The sequence below is a fragment of the Nipponia nippon genome, unplaced genomic scaffold (genome assembly GCF_047370975.1).
Source record: "Nipponia nippon isolate SJK-2023a ecotype South Korea unplaced genomic scaffold, ASM4737097v1 scaffold_10, whole genome shotgun sequence".
NCBI classification, from domain to species: domain Eukaryota; kingdom Metazoa; phylum Chordata; class Aves; order Pelecaniformes; family Threskiornithidae; genus Nipponia; species Nipponia nippon.
The window spans coordinates 36,297,415-36,317,790 of NW_028262291.1; the positions used below are offsets into that span (position 1 = coordinate 36,297,415).

The window sequence follows — 20,376 nt, forward strand, 5'->3', positions numbered from 1 at the left end:
ATAAAGGTAGAAATAAACAAAAAAAGCTTATGCTGTAGAATGTCGGTTTATCGCATAGTAGACAATCTATTAAATATGTTACAGTATATCAATTTATGGTACACTTGCTTTTATGCAGTAGCAGTGTTTTAAGTAAGGAATTAGGTTTATTAATTCTTACAATCTAGTACTTTCTAAGCATATTTTTAAGGAATAAGTAAACCATAAAAGAATTGCTACTCTTTATTTTACCTCTGCTTTAGAACAAAGATTAAACAAAGCAATCTCTAGAACTTATTTAGGAGCTTTCATCTAGGAGAAGTAACGAAAAGCGCGTGCCAACTAAAATAACTTAAAATGATGTTATCTTGCAAAATGTCTGTCGCAAAAATGACAAATGCTTAATTTTTTAAAAATTCTTTAACTTTTTATGCTGTGTTAGGTTTCATCCATGGGGGTTCTTCCATCGTTCTCTGGCTGCACAAACATCTGTGCCAAGATAAGAAAATAAGCAACAGAGGCTTGGGAATGGGTAGACATGGTGAAAAATCTGCTTTTGGTGCCAGTGCAGGTCTATGTCGGCATATGTGAACTATGACTCTCTTACCCGAATCCCAAAGAATGTTAAGCGTTGGGCAATCCCACATAGAAAGTAGATCTTTTGTTAAGATAGATCTGTAGATCTGTATCCTTCTGTTAGCCAAACTAAGAACTGATTGTTAGCAGCATTTTCAAAGCCTGTTGTTTGCTTCAGTTATCATGTGACCTTAAAGAGCTAAACTTCAAGGCAGGATGTTCATAAGGTTCATGCCCTGCAAACTGAGTGAGTGCTTAACCAGCTGAGGTGCCGGAAGGGTCACAACTTTTTCTGGGGACCAGAGGCAGGTGTTTTGTTAGGTCCTGTTTAGGTGAATGGATAAGCAGAGGCTGTGTCCAGAGGGCATATCAACCAGTCAAAGGAATTAACAGCAGAAAATCTAAAAGTCCGTAGACCTAACCAACCAGTTGTGATTCCAGCAGAGCAGTCAGGCAATTTTCCCATGCTCTAAGTAGAAGCCTGTTAGAGAGGAAGGAGGATTACTATTACTAGTTGGAATCACCCAATTTTTATATTTTGTGTCTTGTAAAATATCAATCCCTTTTCCTTTTCATTTTGTATATCAATTCAGCTGCTTGTATATAGCTTCACCTGCATTTGAAAAAAATAGCTTTGCATTAAAAGCTCCCACGTCATACAGATTTCAGGGTGATGACCAGGTCAATCTTTCCTATTTATTCCATGTGCTCTCAAGAGAAAAAAGAAAAAAAGAAGAAATAAAAAAAAAAAAAAGAAAAAAGCACCTAAGCACTGGAATATTTTACTGATCTGGTGCTTTGGTCCATCCTTTGATGTTCTAATGCTGTTGTATTGGTTCTACTGTTCCAGGGACCTTACAAACCCCTTAGTGTTAGAGAACATTGACAGTAAAATTTAAAGTCTTTGGACTTTTTTCAATCCTTATTTAAATTAGGATTTGATTCCTTTTTTAGTCAAGGAAGCAGAAGCCAAGCCAGGGAACTGGAAATACACTTTTGGATGAATTTTGATTTGGAAGCAGATCGAAGTGAGGCTTCGATGGTCTAAGAATGAACTCCAGTTGCTTGTTGAGGAGGGCTGTAGCTTCTGGGCCAATGTCTTACAGAAGACAAGCTTCTCTTAAATCATTACACATCTGTAATGAAAGGTCTTCTCTTTCTTTGTCTGGCCAAATGTAGCCATGGTATGGATTGATGGAAACCATAGTATGAGACCCAAGTTCTAGACGTCCATTTGGTAAATCTACACCTTAACATTACAGCCATCACTAAATCTGTGTAATCAATGCCCAGACTCCTATTTTTTTCATTGCTGATTTGAATTTCTCTGGCTTTAAGTTTCATGCTTTCAATTTTGTTATACCTTTGGATTTTATTATATTCTCACTAAATGGAAGAGCTATTTAGTACCCTGTGAAGGCACTTAAGCCCTGTAATTAATCTTTATATGATAGAATTAAGACAAAGAAATATTTTTCTCTCTTGCTGTTGGGTTTTTTCCAGGTCTTCATTGGTATTTGTCATTGCTCTTTTATGCAATTTGCCTGTGCATAGTGATTGTATGTTTACAGTTCAGTTTAAATCATTGTATTTAATGCATGGTTTTTTAGCATTCAGGTGTGTGTGTGTGCATGCATGTGTATATCATAATATCCTATCAGCTCAACATTTATCTGCAAAGCTAAGCAAAACTGAAGTTTCCTCTTGTTATTTCAGTCTGACATATCTTCCTCTCATTTTCTCCTCTCAGCATGGAAGACCTCTTTGCTTTATCCTCTGCTCTCAGAAACGCCATGGAAAATCTGGTCATGTGGTCTTAGAAAATAATGCTAATTACTGTGTTTAGATTTTCTTTTCCATCACCATGGTAAAAGGTCTTTTATTTGAGAGCCTACATCTGAGTTCTGGACCCAGTGGTGGTATATGAAATGTACTATGCTGAAGATGGCACATTGTTTTTTGACTCTAATGGAATGTACTTTTTCTATTTTTACAGAGTACCAAGCTGCCATTTTGCATTTAAAGAGGGAGCACAAAGAAGAAATTGAAACATTAAAGGTATACTTTTGTAATGATTTTTTTTCTTTCCCTGGATCTACTGCATTTTAACAGATTTAAGTAGTGCAAACATATACTTTCCATCAAATGTTAAGAATTTAATTGTTTCTAAAAGTTGTTTTCAGTTTACTGCCAACTCAGTTAAAATTAATCTAGTTAAAATCCATACGTAGACTCATATATGATGGCAAAAAGGAGGTTTACATGTTTCTTCTTTGTAGTTTTGCTTATTGTTTTACTCTTAAATTCTTCTCTCTAACTCACCAGTGCAGTACTTTTATATTTGCTTATTATATTAAGGCACTGGCATTTAACTACTCACTCTTTCTCAGTGAAACATACTTCTGTAGAAGCAGTTTTCTGTAATTTTAGACTGAAAAATAGGCATGGTAATTCCATTTGTGAAACTGTCTGAAATTTTGTATTGAACACTCTTTACTGATGTCTGGTTTTGTAAGTGTAAACTTGACCAACTGTCTAATTGTCAAAATCAGAAATAACAAAGTTTAATATTAGAAATCCCTTTCCCTTGGCATGATTTACTCTGCTAAGCAAAGTGAAATATTACAAGGAAGTGTTTTTATCATAAAAGCAGGAACTTAAATGGCAGTATAACACAGCTGCACTGTGTTCTAATACAGGTCTATATGCTAAATCCTTAGTGTACAAGTCATCAAGTACAAAACATTCGTATTTTCTTTGTCATCATTAAAGCAAATAGAATGGAAAAAAACCAAATTTGCTAACACAGGGAGTCTGATAATCCAGTATATTGATACATTGACCATGTCATTAGGCAGACCTCATATAGCAATCATCAGACTAGTACAAGTGCAGTATTTGTATTATACAGAGTATTTATGTCTTTGTGTCTGCACAAACGCCAGGACATAATGGACATAAAACCTATGAAGTTGAGAAAGCTCCATGAGGTCTTTGAGTAGACAGGGGTGGAATGGTGGTAGCAGCTTGTGGAGTGGACACGGCAGGCAAGGAGTCTCTGGTCTGTGCAGCAGCTCTTAAAATTCAGCACAGGGGAATGCAAGCTAGCACTGAAGTAAATACAACAGTAATGTACAATAAATTTTATTAATAATAACTCTTATGAAGGATAGCATAACTCTCCCCCACAAGAACAGTAGATGGATGCAAGGGGGATTTATTCATTTTGAGAGAGTATTTCAGAGAACGTGTAGTCTCGGTGGGAGAGCAAAATGTGTTTGTGCATCTCCAGCAACCCTGGAAACAGTAGAGGCAGAGGAGACAGGTACTGGCAGGCATCCATGAAAAATCACACATCTCTCCAGTTTCATCTTTCGTTAAAAGGATGTTAGTCTTGCACATTTTGTTTTCCATAAGAGTATGTTTATTTGCTGCTCATAACTTTGAATGATATAAACATTCTCTTTTAAATCAGATTACTATTTTTTATCTGGATTATTTGAGTTTTCCTCAAATATCATCATGGCTTAATGGTTAATTGTGTTTATATGTTATAATCTTGTTTAGTAGTAAGGAAATTCTGAGTGGGTTGTTTCCAGAAAAGTGAAATTGCAATGTAACTTTCAGCACCATAAAATCGCACCATTTTATATATGTATGTAAATTTAATTAGAAATGAGCTAAAATGCAAATATTTGCTGTCCATGATTAGTAGAAGACTTATGCACTCTTAGCAGCAATGTCCTACAGATCATGTTTTCCTATGCATTTGGTGATTATTGTCATGTTTGGTACTGTTTTATCTTACACTATGTAATTCCAAAGGGAAACCAGAAAAGGTGATATGAATGTTTTGTAGGCCTTTAGGTAATGGCCGTGAAGTGTAAGGTCTACATCACAATGATCAGAAAAATAATTGATTTAGAAAAATAATACTTACATTTATTGTATGCAAGACATAATTCAAACAAGATTTTTGGATTTCCATTTTGGAGTTACTCGGAAGTTACTGGAGACCTTGCACAGAGTTCTGTTTCTAAGTTTGTAAGACTGATGATTCCTGAGATATAATGTGATTTTTCCTTTTACAATATCGAAGGACATAAAAACTTCCTATACCAAAGGCCAGTTGAAGCAAGTATCCTTTCTCCAGCAGTGACCAGGAGTGAGTGCTTAGATAACACATAAAAGAAATATAGAATGTAAGGATAATGCCTTCTTCCTGTATGGTGCTTTTTTGTTTTGAGTTGGGTTTTTTCGGCAATTCTGAGTGTCTTCACTGTCTCTTCCTTGTTGCTTCTACTACCACTGCCTCCATGCCCCTTCTTTAACAGTGTGCTGCTTGAATTTTGGACCTCAGCCCAGCCTGGTGTAAGGCATCAGGTTCATAAAAGATGCATAGTGACTAAATTACTGAGAAATGTTTCCCTAGTATACCATTTCCAGCAATTAGTGTTTTAAGGGTTTCCTGAAATAGAGTCTGCACACAGGTTATGGTATATAGTACTGATGAATAAATTATAGTATCACATGCTTCTGTGACTTCTGAATGCTATGCCATCTGAGTAGTGTTCCTGTTCTTTTTCTTTGTGTCCTTGACAATGAATTCCTTGTACTAGAATGTGACCCATCATAGATGCATCCTTTTTGTTTGTACAGTTGTTTTGGAGCTGTTTATTTCTCTGAAACATGTAGAATGCCATGTGAAAATTTCTAGATAGTGCCAGACTAATAATCTAAAAAACACTTAGGCTGAAAATATTGAATTCCCATATTCTTAATATGTCCTGTGTCCAAAGAAGGTCAACACTAAGTTATTAATTTTGTGAAGAGAATGTCAAATCAGCATGTTATTTTTTATAGTGGGTGAAATCTGAGAGTCAGATGCTGCTACATGGTCCTGCTGCTTTAGTAAATCATAAATTGTTAGTTCTGCTTCTAATTTTTGGTAGTTTTCTAAATGAAAGGGTGTCATTTCAGACATTTTTGTTTCCTTTTTTTATACCCTGTCTGCTTTAGGAAACAGGCTTTTTCTTTCTTCTGTGGCCCTGATGTTCAAACATTTTAAAGAACAAATTTTTTTTCTCTGCATGTCTATTGTTAACCTTTATTATTTTGTCTTTAATTTCAAAGGAATTTTTCCTGAGTTTTGTGATTAATTTAAAAACTATTGCTTTTCCCTGAAATCGCTTGTCTGTAATATTTAAATGTAACAGCAAAGAGACAGGATCTTTGTTCATTCTTTCAGTTACCAGCATTTGCACTGGTAAAAATGGAATACGTTAGAGAAGACCAGACATTGTCCGTATACTCTCTTTCTTGTGGCTTTTCATTATGTGAAGGAAGGGAAAGATATATTGTAAAATAAAAAAAAATACGAATTACTACATACTGCTGGACATATGGAACTTTACATTATAAAATTCCATATGGGAATGTATAGGGAAGTAAAATTGTGTTGTGATTTAATGTAATAACTTGTTGCATTTTATTCTTTAAGGGTATAACAGAAAAATATGGTGGTAGATATCCCAACTATTGGAAACGCTTGGGTTAAATGTGATTTCATACTATGCACTGAAGGAACCTACAGACAGAAATTCCTCTGAAACAGCTCTTTTGCAAACTGATCCAAATCCCATATCTTGCGTTTATGAAGAACATAGATCATCATACCTTCTCTGTAAAAGAGTAGGAGTGAGACCCTTATTCTTTGTTATTCCTAAAATGCCTAGAAAAATCTTAACGAGCCCTGGAAAGTATGAGTAGGGGAAAGTTCTCAAAAAATTGTTAAACTGTCTTCTGAAGGTGAAAGCAAGCAAAGTTATCCCGAATCTGTCCCTTGAAACCTGTATCTAGTGCCTTATGAGTGAGAGATCTGTTTACTCTTTAGCAATAGAAAGTGTCCTGTACTTCCGTACTGTTTCTTTTGGAAGTTATTTTTTTCCTTGACTGTGTGAATGAAATTCCTAATGGATTTTTATTCTTTAAGATTTGTTAATTGCTATGTTCATTTCCTATAAACTTCATATGGAATAGCCAGAGTACAGCCAGAGCTTTACCCATACTACCAGTTTGAAAGGGTTGGTGCTGATTCTGTAGACAGTTGAAGCTGCAGTGAATGTAGCAGTCTTGAAGGATGTAAAACAATCACTGGATAGGGAGGGTGAATGACAGTATTGTGTTTATTTTATGTTGTCATCTTTATGTTATCACAGTAACTTGAAGCTTTGTTGCTTTTTTTGATGTCACTTGAAATCAATTCTAGTTGTGTAGCATGCATATTAATTAAATTAAGATTACAACATTTATTGCACCAAGTCAATTAATTATTGATGAACCTGCACCATATCATATTGCATAACAATCAGAATAACTCATAATATCTCTTAATGGGTTCATTAATGTAACATAATTCAACTGAGTCATCCACATGAAGATAATATTTAGAAAGGGTAATATAGTAGAGATGGTACATACTTAGTTTTTACCCATTTACCTTTCACTACATTTACTAGTTGCTGTGTTCAAAGCATTTCTTGAATTTTTCACCTATTACTTACAAAAAATTGAATGCTGTATTTTTAAGACATTAAACTATTTCTGTTCTCCACTGTTGAATTTTTTACTTTTCTTGCCGCTAGATGTCAGCTAAGTCTTTCAGAAGAAGTTCCCAAAGCCTTCCTTCTAAACTGCAAGAGTACGTGTGGTGGTAACATCCTGCCCGCTATTTGTGGATCTGGCACAGTCTTAGTTTGAGGTCAGAAATTAGCTTGCATCTTATGAAACTAGAATCGAAGCTGCTCAATAGATAAGTAATAGCTGTCATCACCTTAATAGTATTTTTCCCTACAGAACCAAGTCTACAGTATCTAATAACCAACTAAATAGATGACAACGACTTAACATTAAGTCAAAATATTATAAGTGGAATACTGACTTATGAAAAGAAGGAATTATCTTGAAAACAATATTCTGATTGCAGTACTTAATCCAACACATAGCTGCACAAGGGTGCAGCATACTTTTAATTTTTTTTTCACTAAGTTCATTTCATAAAATGAGTAAAAAAGTTTTTTTCCTAATTTCTTCTTCTTCCCTTTAGCACAAGGGTACCAAATATACCTTCATCTTCAGTTACATGGAAGTTTAATACTGCTTTTGGAAGATGGAATCAAAGTCCTAAGCTCTCCTATAACTCTGTACCCTATGCATGGATCTTTCTCTCTGATACAGGTTATTAGGCTTCCACCAACTCACTACATCTTTTATGTTCCCAAACTAAGAATAATAGCATCTTTAGCCATTAATCACAGGTTTTTATAATAATATTTCTATTTATTATATGATGCACATTATATAATATACTCCTTAAGAAATAATGATAGCTATTCGAGAACAATAAAATATAAACTATAGATAGCTTGTAAATTATATAATAAATATTATATAATAAAATAATATTTCTACATCTCTCAAAGTATCTCACTAAAAATTTTAGAAAGAAATACCTGTAGTGGCATCTAACACAGTTATGAACATATTGAAACTTAGGAAATGGTGAACGGTAATGCAGTTGGTGTGTAACTGCCTGTGACGTTATGAAAGAACAGGCTGCCCTTGTTTAAAGAATGTATCATGGGGTGTTCGTAGTGACCTTTGTGGTCTCCTTAGTAATGTTCGCATTTTTGGATTTTTGTGAAGGTTTCAAGAGCTGAAATGTAGAAGTGCATAGAAAGTCATTTCCTTTTCATAGAACTTGCTTAACTTTGAAAACAATTTCATATCATAAATTGAGCTTAAAAACCAGAGCCTCAAAGTGCCACAGAAAAGGAATGAAAAATGTGGAAGAAAAAGGAATGTGAAAGGGAAAGTCATAGCACCAGTCAAAGTTGTCTGATAATTTCAAAATTATTCATTTTTATGTTGTACTGAGATCACAAAGGCATAAAAACATTTTCTCAGTTACTGAGTGAAGCAATAAAGCTTTAGGTATGTGACAACCTTTTCATTTTACAAATCTGTTTTTACATCTGTCATGCTTCACAAGTTCTTCCCTGGCTCTTTGCCTTTTCACTTTCCCATTCGTTTTCCCTCACGGTCAGTGTGCTTCCATTTGTGAATGCTTCCATTGCTCTTTAATTATAACATGAGTACAACAAGAGGTGCTGCTTCTCCCTGCTACATTTTGAAATTGGTAATTCAACTGTAGGAAGCAATGGTGAATAGTGTTGAAATCTGTTGTATGCCAGAATGCTTATCAAAAGAACTCTTTTATAGAAGTGGGTGATTTCACTTTTATTTTGACAATTTAAAATGTTTATTAGTGATATGTAAAAGTGAAATGTCATTTTGAAATGTCATTTCCACTTCAGAAAGAACATCAGAAATTAGATGCTTTAACACCTCATCAAAACATTTTAAAATATTTGAATTTGTCTAAAACTTCTCTTCTGTAGATAGTCTATTACAAAAAAAAGGTGGAATTTTTTTGATCAGATTCAATTGAGAAATTTCTGACCTGGATGCTCTTAGGTAGGGATCTTTATCATTCCTTTCTGGAAAAAAGAAATTTTTAATTTCCCCTCCCCCCCAGTTTTGTGTGTGCATATGTGAATTCCTGCATAGGATAGGGATTTCACAATTTGTCAGAAGTCACTATGTTTTGAAATCTACTACTAAAATATGGGGGCCAATGACAAATAGTGTTGAAAGTTTTGATATGCCACAGTACTTAACAAAACAACATTTAAGAAGTGGATAATATGCTGACTTTTGGTAATAAAATTTTGCTTCAGGATGCAGAGATTGTTGTTTTTAACCTTTATGAGATGAAATGCATCCATAAGGTGCTTTCTGTGTTCTTTGCTGGATTTTCATGTCCCAACATGCACAAATAGAAGAAAATCTGTATCATGTATGCTTCTGTCTGGTGGACTTGCAGCTCAAAGGAGCAGCCAAGGTCAGCAAGGGTTTATTAGTCAGTCTTTCCTAATGAGCTGTTCAGGCTTTTCAGCATTTCCATGTGGTGTTACTGAGGAAGGTCTCCCAGCTTGTGGTCAATTATTGATACTACTCTTGCCTAACTTGAAATGTTTCAGTCTTTTGTGCTTGGCTGCTAAATGTATGCTTTCACCACTGTGTGTGCACTGCATGTCTTTATGAATCTTCTTCTTGGCTACTTTGTCCTCAGGAAGGAATTCTCCCTGTTCAGTGCGGAGCCTCTCTGCAGTGCAAGACAGTGAAAATATAAAGACTGAGAAAAGCATAAAAAAATAGGAGAAAGAAGAAACCAAAATCCTATGAAATTGTATTAAAATATCAATTTCATTACTCTTAAGGCTCTCAGACAATGGGAGAAAGATTATCTTTAAAGTATGTATTTCCTGAAATAGAAAAATCCCAGCAAGAGAAAAATCACCGTGTAATGAAAAATCTGCATGGCCAGTGCTAGAGAAGGTGGAGTAGCAGACTAGGGAATGATAGCAAAGGACAAGAGCAATAAAACAATAACTCTCGACAGGGATGCATACAAGCACAGAAAGAGCTAGCAAGAGGCACTTTAATCTCTTTGGAACCACTTGTTGACAATTGCATCTTCATTCAGAAAGGAAGGTTGGAACGATTCTTCATGTTGTATGAAGACATTCCCCAGTTCAGTGCTTAATTATGTTTGAAAAACTTGCACATTATAATGCCTATATTCATGTCATAGTCTATAATCAAATTCTTGATGAAGTTTTAAGTATCTCTGCTGTGCTGTGATACTTATATTAAGCAAAATTCTCCCCCATCTTCTCCTCCACTAACTTTCTATTTTCCATATTTTTGAAGCAATGGGTGCTTTGCTTTTCCTTTAATCATATGTTTACATTATGATTGTTTTCTTATCAGATAGCTTGAATATCCGGGAAGACTCTTTTCTTTCATAGCATCGGGGTTTTTTCACTGCTACTTGCCATGTCATATATTGCTGCTCTATTATTTCATCAATACAATTTCACTGTAAGACCTTGGATTGTTTAGACTTCATGTCAGCTGCAGAATGCTGTTAATTCCACATGTTGATTCAAGGATTCTCCTGTTTATTTAAGAAGTTACCACAGACCATATTCTGTATATTGAATACAGTGAAAATCTCCTTAACTCTGTTTCAGCACATGGACATACGAATGGTATTATATAGTTAAAATATGCATAGAGATCAACAAGATAATTTATTGCCTTAAAACTTGAGCAAGACTGAGCTCCTGCTCAAATGTAGGCACATTACTAAACACTCTGCTTAATTAGGGCTAAAATGAAACTCTTCTAAAAAAAAATCATTATAAAACCTTGCATTTATTATAGTTTGTGAAAGTTAATTTACCCCTTCACCTTGAGTAAATATGTTATGCACTCAGGAGAATAAAGTAGAACACATACTGTGAACATGATGACATTTTATTTTGACAGATTTGGAAGACCTCTGTAACATAGGAAACAATTGTCTACAAGAGAAATGAAGTGAAATGTGATCATGGGAGTATAAAAGCCACTAAAAATTAAGTAGTATCAGTGTTATCTTACCATTTTGATTTTGAAAACATGTACCCTGTGCTTCCTTGCCAAAATTATCTGCTTTTTGAAATTTACTACACCAGATGTTTGTTTGAATATAATAATTGTAAGCCATTTCTCTGAATGAAATACATAATTTTCTGTAGTTAAAAAATTCTGGCTCTAGTATTCCTGTTTTTAGAACAGGGACAAATCTGGCAAGGATGAACATTTTGCTGATAGAGGGAAAATCTATCGGAAACTGGAAGTTAAAACTTTTGAAACAAAACTATTTTTTCTCATATTCAGTAAAGACTTCAGATTTTGTCAGCTTCTGACTTTGCAAATCTAGTGCTTATTGTACCTATTGCATCTTCTGATGCTGACCAAATTTTTAATGTACCATTTCCACAAAGCCACCGAAGATACTGAAGCCACCAGAGTTGTTATAAAATAACACTGGGGCAAAACTAAGTTCCACTGATTAATGGGTGCCACAAGTTACTCTTGGTTAGGTGGGGATCACCCTTCCAAGGATGCTTTGAAACTGAAAGATAGAAGCCTGTCTCCTGACCCCCTTTTTGATGATGAGGCAATGTGAAAGAAAAGCCACTGGAATTTGAAGCAGACTAGAAGATGTATGGAGATGTGAGAGGTGGAGCTTTAGGTAGAAAATGGTGAGTAGAGATACTAGGACGGGACTGGCAAGCTGGAAGGGGAAAGAAGTAGTCTGGAAATTAAGACAGAAAACTGCAGGAGATAGATTGCAGAGACTTGGATCTGGGTATCAGAGTACAGGTTTTACTTATAAGTGGACAATTTTCTCCAGAATATGTATCCTAGAATGAATGCAGTCTATTCAGTATTTGATTTTATTTTTGTTGGTCAGTAAGTAATACCCTCCCTTGTTTATTAGTCAAAATGTGATCTGAATATAGACAGTTTCATTATGGATTTTCCACTGTCATGTGTTTTAATTTGTCAGGATGTTTCATATGTATAAACTGGATTTTACAATATGTATTCAGATAGGCATGTATTACTATTATTCATATTTTATGCACAGAGACCTAAGGTATATTGGGATGCTTACATTTGCACAGATGTTCATATCACAGTTTATTTTTAACTTACCTTGCAAGTATAAATTGAATGCCAGAATCTCAAGATAGTTGCTTAGAAAATAAGGTGTACCATTGCTTACCACTTGAGAAACACTGACTAAAATGACTTGTGACTCATCTAGCAGGAACTTTGCAGTCTGAGCAAGTGTAGAATCTGCTTTTCCAGGTCAGCATTATCATGCCTTTACTATAGTACCCTTGTATCTCTGCCTGAGGTTCCATGCTTTGTTCACTATATACCTTTCAACTTCAGCACACATAATGCAGAAGTCTTAAAAGCTTGTAGCTTTTTCATAATACAGTTTATAATTATTTTCTGGAATAACTCCCATCATGTTCACTGAACGAGATACTGATTCTATTGAAGAGAAAATTTCCGCATAGCTGCGCTATATGGAAACATTAATGGAGAGGGAGAAAACTAAGGTTGCTCTGGCAACCACACTTGTAATTTTCCCTTTTAAGTAATTGACCAAGGTTGTTTTTTTAACACATTTTTGTGTATACAATATTTTCTTCAAATTCCATAATGGGAACATCTAGAATAATGGGATGATGCATAATTAATATGTAGTATACATGAGTTTAAAGTAGGTATGTCTTTTACGTAATTACAGAGTGATTTCCATAATTGATGTTATACTTCTGTTTATCCAGGTAGAATCTCTGGAGTTCATGAGTTCTATCTTAGATAAGTGTGCTGGTATCTTTATCTGCTAAGTATAGCATAAACACCTCTACAATGTTAAAAAGAAGACTAGTTATAAACAGTGTTGGGTTTTCTCCTAAATGTTACTTGATTGGTGAATATATAAAGACTATCTTCTGTTTTTACCACTAAAGTGTATGGTAGTATCTGCGGAATTGGAAGCTTCCTAGTTAAACTAAGATAGAAGTTATGAAAGATAACCTTGTGCGTGTAGGATCTCCTCATATACTTTGCCTTCACAAGGATATTGGCAGTTTGAATTTTCTGTTTAATCATTGTAACTGAGGCAAGTAGTATATTGTCAATAGGAAAAAATCTTTTCTATAATGAACTTATGAGGAAAGGAATAGATATTTTTTTTTTTGTTCTTCCGTAGAAAGTGTATAACTTAATGAAAACTGTTGTTTTCTGAACGTGAAGCTGAATGTGAAATTAACCTCTACCTTAATTTCCTTTGCTATTGAGAAAGAGGTAGTATTTTTTGTAGTATATTTATGTTGAGGGAAGGAGTGTTTCACCAAGCAATCCATTTGTTTTGATGTGTTGAGGTCCCTCTCTATAACATGTGAGGAATGTGATAATTAGAGATAATCAGAGAATTACTCCTTTAGGTGACTATGTTCCTTAAAGTAAAGTCAAACCTCTGTTGTTATTTTGATATCTGGTATCAAAAAGGCCCCAGAAAATTAATTTCCCTCCATAGCTAGAAGTGAATGGCTTGCTACACCTCAAAATCTTTTAGTTGTTTTCATTGCACATGTGAACCCTCTATATGTTGGTGGAGAGGCTGGTCATCTCCTCAGTGTAGGTATTCTTAGAATTTTTAGACAAAAATATTCATACAGAATGAAAATCTTCAATTTCTAAAAGTCTAGAGTTACTGTATTTTGTTCTTATAGCAAACTCGTAGCACTATTTGGCTGAATATTTCCTATTGAAAAGTAGTACTCCATGTTCCCCATTTTCCTTCTATAGATATATAACTTTATCATTACTTACTGTTTTCCATAGGCTGTACTTACACTGCTTTTTGCTTCAACTTTTGCGTTAACCAAATCATTGGTTGCAACTTCGCAGAATGTGATATATATCATTACTTTCCTATGTAGTTACAAAGCTTTTTTTATAATGGCTTAATCTTGGAGTCTGGTTGCCAAAGAAATTAGCTCTTTATACTGTGAAGCAATGTTGACAGTAAACTCTCCTTTCCTCTCTACCCCCTCCCCAAAAGAAAAGGAAGAAAAGAGAAGAAAAACAAGGTTGCATTACAATTCTGGCAACATCAGCCACACTAATAAAATCAAATTCAATGTTGTTTTACGACTTTGAATTTATGTGACTGCACAGGATCAAAGGATTTGTATCCCACTGGACTGCAAGGTCTATAGTTCATGGCAAAAAAACTCATCAAAAAGAACATTTTAGTAGTAAGGCTTTTCATTTTAATCAGCCACAGTAATAAAAAAGCTGTTAGGTGTCCAAAAACATTCTCCCAAGATCAGAGACAACTTGCTCTCTACTACAATCAGTTTTCTTATTGGATCCATACTGCCTCTGTAGTTTTTGTCACTGAAACTTTGTCTTCAACTTGTTTGCAGCCATTTTTTGCATTGTTTTCACATTTTACATGCCAAATCATTATACGTATCAGTAAAAGTAATGATTAATATAATTCCCCTGGCAAATGAGAAATATTGTAACTTCTTTAAAGTAAATTGTCATCAAAACAAGTGATTAACTAAAATAGAATTTTAAATACCGGTCTATATTTTTATATATTGTATTTTACAATATTTGAATAGCAATAATTTCTTTTTTTTATCTTTTGAACACCACCACAGATCATAGGTGTTAGTATTTTTGTATCTATACAGACATAGTAACCTAGGCTGGCCTAAGACTAAGGTAGCAGCTGCAAGTGAGAAACAGAATAGGGAAGTAACTACAATGTCTGTGATAGGAAAGGCTGTTGTTACCATGTTTGGATTCTGCATGTTAATTGTTCATGGTCCTAGTTCAACAATAGTTTGAAATGAATTTTTAACATATGGTGTGGCTTCATTCTTTAATTAGCTTGGCCTCAGAGAAGTTGTATGCAATATATCATTCACATTTACTGATGTGTTGCATGCTGAATTGCTTCATTCCACTCTACAGAATTTAAATGTTTAACAGAGTTTAGCAATATGTAGAGATTTTACCAGTGAAATTGTCCATAAAAGTATCAGTTTTCTTTGAAATTTACAGGTAGGTCTCAATTTAGCTGGCTACCCCTTTTGTACAAACTGTGTAAGATTTATTTTTCCTAGCATAAGCTAGCTTAGATGTAGGAAGAATCAACACACAATCACTTTCTGCAAGGATCGCTCCCTTTCTGCATGGAATGACACGTATTGGATGTTATGTGGCCTCTTGTAGCTGCTGTACACTACTTACAAAATTCTAGTGGGCATGGTATTGCTTTCTCACTGCTACCTGAGATACATGCAGGCTTATATTGGTTTTTGTCAGCTGAATATTTTCATAGTTTTATTCTTTTAAAAAACATTCCTTCAAATGAACAGAAACTTTAGTAGCAGTGGGAATTTAGTAAGTTACCTACCAATCATATAAAATCTACATAAAATGCTAAATTATCTACTGATGATACTTATCATTTATCTCAAGGGATGACATTGCTTAGCAAATGTGCCTGTGGCAAGAAGTTAGTTAATCCAAGGCATTAATAATTTTCTGCTTGATATATATATCAGAGTCAAGAAGGATTTAAATTCCAATGAGATTTTTCTGTGGGCACAGAGATGCCACAGTAGAGTACATCACTTACTGGGTGCTAAAGTTGACATAATAGGATCCATAAATGTGGATTATGTTGTGGAGTACAATGAACATTATTAGAGATATTTTTCCATATATTGGAATTCATAATGTTTGCAGCATTTTGAGAGATTACCAAGAAATTTCAAGGACAAATCAAGGGTTCTATCTGGGTGTTTGATTAGAAGTTATGGAGAGGGGGAGGGATTTACTCTGAATAAGAGGGTTCATCTGAGTAAAATTACATGTAAATAGGACAGCTGTAGAAAAGCACGGACTAGAGATGAGCTGTTGTGAGCTATGTATTGTATAACAAAATTCGCCAAGTGAGTTAATTTGTGTAATATAAAATGGTTGAATGGTAGTTATTAACAAGGAAAGGACTGAGGGGAGGATATGTCTATGTGCAGGAAACAAAACCTAGATTAATGTAATTTCACAGAAACATTTACAAGGCAATCATGATGAGGAAAGCAAACTTTAAGACAACCTGGAAATCACTCTGTGAGGAGCATGGAAAAGAGGATAGAACATTAAGAGAGAATTGAAGGTCCGCAAACAGCTGGAAGAGGAAATGCTGAAGCTTAGAAGAACATAGGACTGTGTGCAGTCCATAACGCAAGGGGTGGTTTGAATCTTTTACGGAATAGTCTGTTGAAATACATTATTGATTCTGGGTCCTGGAAAATGGTTAAGAGGAGGACGAGAAGACAGAAAGCATATATAAAGAATCAAATTGCTGAAGAAAGGGATTTAATTTAGGAGAAGAAACATTTTATAGTAATATAATAAAAGTGAAGGGTGACAACAAGCCTATAATGAATATAGTCATTTCAGTGACACATTTCCCATGTAGGGCACAGTTGAATATGCATAGAAGATGAAATAGGAAAGATGAAGAGAAAACCAGCCCCGGGAATTGCTAGGAAATGAGTTCAGGGAGCAAAGCAAAGGGGTAATACAACTGACATACTATACAGAGGGAGGAGAGTGAAGAGTAGCTCAAGATGTTAATAAATGCTTCTTAATTTTGTATGCAGAACCGAGTCTATAGAAAAGAAGTATTCAAAATATGTTATAAATGCAAACTAACTCTGAAGTGGCATGAAGAACATGTTACTGGCTACATCAAAAATAGTTTTGACTGAAACTGGAACAATGAATTGGAAGAATGTTAGAAATATATAAACAGACAAGAAAATGTAAGAATATGTTAATTTAAATGCTATAAAAGTGCCACGCTTAATTTGAATGTTTTTGCAGAGAGTAGATATTATTATGTTAATACCTTCAGTTTCTCATTGATTTTCTGTATTCTGAGAAGTGCAGTTTACACTTCAAACTGCAGTTTGAAGTTTTTCTAACAAATAAGAAAATACCAGCAGAAAAATAAAAAAAAACCAGCAGATGGAGTACAAAACATAGTTCATTTCTCAAAAATCATTTTTCCTTAGGTTGCCTTTAAATACCTACTTATATTGAGTATATTACTTTCTCATACATTCATTCAGTTGTTCATTTACCTGTTTGGTTTTTTGAAGTTGATCTTGGTTAGATTGTCTTTCTTCCAGACAGGACAAGGAAAAAGATGAAATTAAGTGTATCATACCAGTTATTTCAGTACAATCAAAAAGTTGAGAGAGGGAAGAAGTAGTAAAACTTCTTTACCATCTCCTTCCCTTTATACCAGTCTAGAAATATAACGTTTTATTTTATTTTGTATCCATCTGGATTGGTGGCATAGGAAGGAGAAATTCATGAATGAATTCAAAATTCCAAGTTGATGGCATTACTTTGTTCTTTCTGGTAGATAATGCACATGACTTGTGCAGTTATACTGACAATCCTTTTTTACGTTAGTCAGACCTTCAGATAGTGTAAATATGAGTCTTATAAAGGCTGGAAATGTTAACTGCATGAAGTTTTCTGTCTTCTATTACACTTTCTGTCACAACTTCCTTAAACTTACAGTAATATGCATTTTACAATGAAAAAGCTTTTAACAACTTCACTCGTTATATGAATATGCATTGTTTAAATATAGCAATCCATCTGTTAAGTAGGGCTATAAACTATTAAGTATGGAAGATGCATTCTGAGCCATTCTAAATGTGTAACAGATATACTCAAGTACTTAATTATTAAAATTCTTTATATAGGATATACAACTTGATCATCTAGGTTTCCTTTTCATAAATAGAGATCTTTACTATTCTATTTTAAATAGTTAAGCTATTAAAGATCTGCTTTGGTTTTTGGATTATGATACTTGGCATGTCACAATGCAATTTAATTACAGTGTTGAATAATTGTGCAACTTAATTGTTGAAAGTATAATATCTTATTTTTTTAATGTGTGATCAAATTGCTACATGCTTGGTGTCTGTTTATAAGTTTTACTTAAGTGTAGTAACCTGAGACTGAGGACTTCTTCATAATAAATCCTTGTAGAAATGGTAATTGTTCAAAGAATCACAAATCAATCTTTACAAGTAATTCCAGGTGTTGTTAAATCAGAAGTTGTATTTCATAACATATCAAACATGATACATATTTTTTAAATATTTAAATTATTAAATTTGAAGTGAACTAGTGCTTAAAATGTTATGTGAATTTTAAGCCATCTGTAGTCCTATATACAAGTTATCATGCACATGATATTTTTAAAAAAATTCTATATGTTGCAGTGTAACAGGGTATATTTTAATGATGTGCTATACCAACAATTTTGTACTCGAAAATTACTGGCTTTAAGGCTGTATTTCTTTCTCAACTACCCAAATGCCAATAATTGTTAAAGAACTAAATATTCAAAAATATATAGAAAAACACTGTTCTGTATACCTGCTATGGTCAAATTTCCTCCGAACTACTTTTGCTACGTTTCCTCTATAAAACTATATATTTAATATTTTTAAACTAGAAAGAGAATTGGGCTCTGTATACATAGCCTATACAAATATTTAGAGTTCTGGGAATGTTTGAGAACGGTCAATCATTTAGCTTTTTTACTATGAGGTGTAAGAATAATCCTTACTGTGTACCCTTGAAAATGGTGATATACCATATTTAACTGATTATATTTGTTGAGATATTTGTTAGAGAGGAATTTTGATTTTTATGTAAATTGGCACAGGTTTAATTTTTTTTCATTGAGAAATCCTTTGCTAAATTTCTGATTGTTGTTAAAATTTAAAACAAATGTATGTTTTTTCAATGACAGAGATTTAACAAAAAACGACTTTTTTTCTTTGTCAACACAATACAAGAATAAAAAGTGTGAGCTCTTCCAAAAACTGAAGATGAAATTACTTAAAATGAACAAAACCAAAAAGTCAGAGGCTGTCTGTGAAAAATGTGTTTTTCCTCTCTTTTCTATGCACAGTACTTTGATGGCCAAAATACTATTAAGAAAAAAAAAGCTGTAAAGTCTATAAAAATATTTTTCATTGATGACTCAAGAATTCTTTTTTTTTTCTTTTTTCTTTTCTTGCTCTCTTTCTTTTTTTTTATGTCCCCCCCCCCCCCCCGCCAAGCATTTCCACTTCTAGAAACCATATCCTTAGATACTTTGTGTCTTCTTGTCTTTGTTCCTGTTTTTTTCATTTTCATGGCTTGGCATAAGTAACTAATTAGATGTAACAGTCAGTGTATAAAGTCAGAGAAGGGAATAAAACTCGAGCTTACTTTCTCTCTATTATGTTGTTTTTTCCGGGCTAATTAGAGTAAAAACTAGTAAAAGTGTGTGTTTCTCAGTTAAAGAAGAGGTCTGTCTCTGATACACATAGAACAGCTTTGTTCATTAAAGACGTGCCATTTTTACACAGTCTCTTTTCAGAGTAGAATTGCACTGTAAACACTAGTGAAAAAATATTATGCATTAACAGTGAAGCATTAACTTGCTAGTTTCGAAGCAGAAGTTCTGCATATTGCTTGCTCTAAACAGTGTTTCAGAGAACTTTTTTTATGTCTTACTGTTACACTTCTAGGATTTTTTTAAACGCTTATAGTGCAAATAAGTCTTGAATAATAACAAACCAGAAACTGATTTTTGAATGTAAATTGCTGTAGAGATTTATAGTTTCCTCATATTCATACATACAAATTTTTCTAAAACTTTTCATAGCAGAGCAATTCTACATCATGGTTAGAAAGTCTTTGTCCATATAAAATCACATTATATAAAGCAGTAACACAACAAATATACTTGAGTTGATGGCATTTAATTGACTATATAGACTATAATTGACTATATTGACTGTATTAAATGAGACTGTAATCTTTCTGTCACCTATCAGAGCACAGAGAAAAGCTGTCACATTGGTATTGAGATTTGTCTGTGTCAATCCACGTTATCATTTCAAAGACATTTAGACAACCTGTAGGTTATATTCTGAATGAGAGGATTTAGTCCTTTTCTGATTAATTGCATGTTTTATCATCTGAGACTGTAATGGTTAATGGAAGTACAGTACACTGATTCAATTTTGGGGCTTTTTCTTCCTTTGAACATATGCTTCGTATGTTCCTGAGTCTCTCGGGACCAAGGCTGAGCTGTCGGCATTATTTCAGAAAATATATCTTGCCTTTTTTCTCTGTGTTGTGTCAAGTCACTTAGCAGGTGCAAAAAGG

At 34.0% G+C, this 20,376-nt stretch overlaps 1 protein-coding gene across 5 annotated transcripts in view; it reads left to right on the forward strand.

The window, feature by feature from the left end:
* The window catches only part of FMN1 (formin 1), a 188,407-nt gene that overhangs the window by 61,293 nt on the left and 106,738 nt on the right, over window positions 1-20,376 (forward strand). For all 5 annotated transcript variants that reach the window (XM_087746611.1, XM_087746613.1, XM_087746612.1 and 2 more), the window contains one exon: window positions 2,552-2,613. In XM_087746611.1, the coding sequence (XP_087602737.1) occupies window positions 2,552-2,613 (62 nt within the window). The remainder of the gene's footprint in view (window positions 1-2,551; window positions 2,614-20,376) is intronic.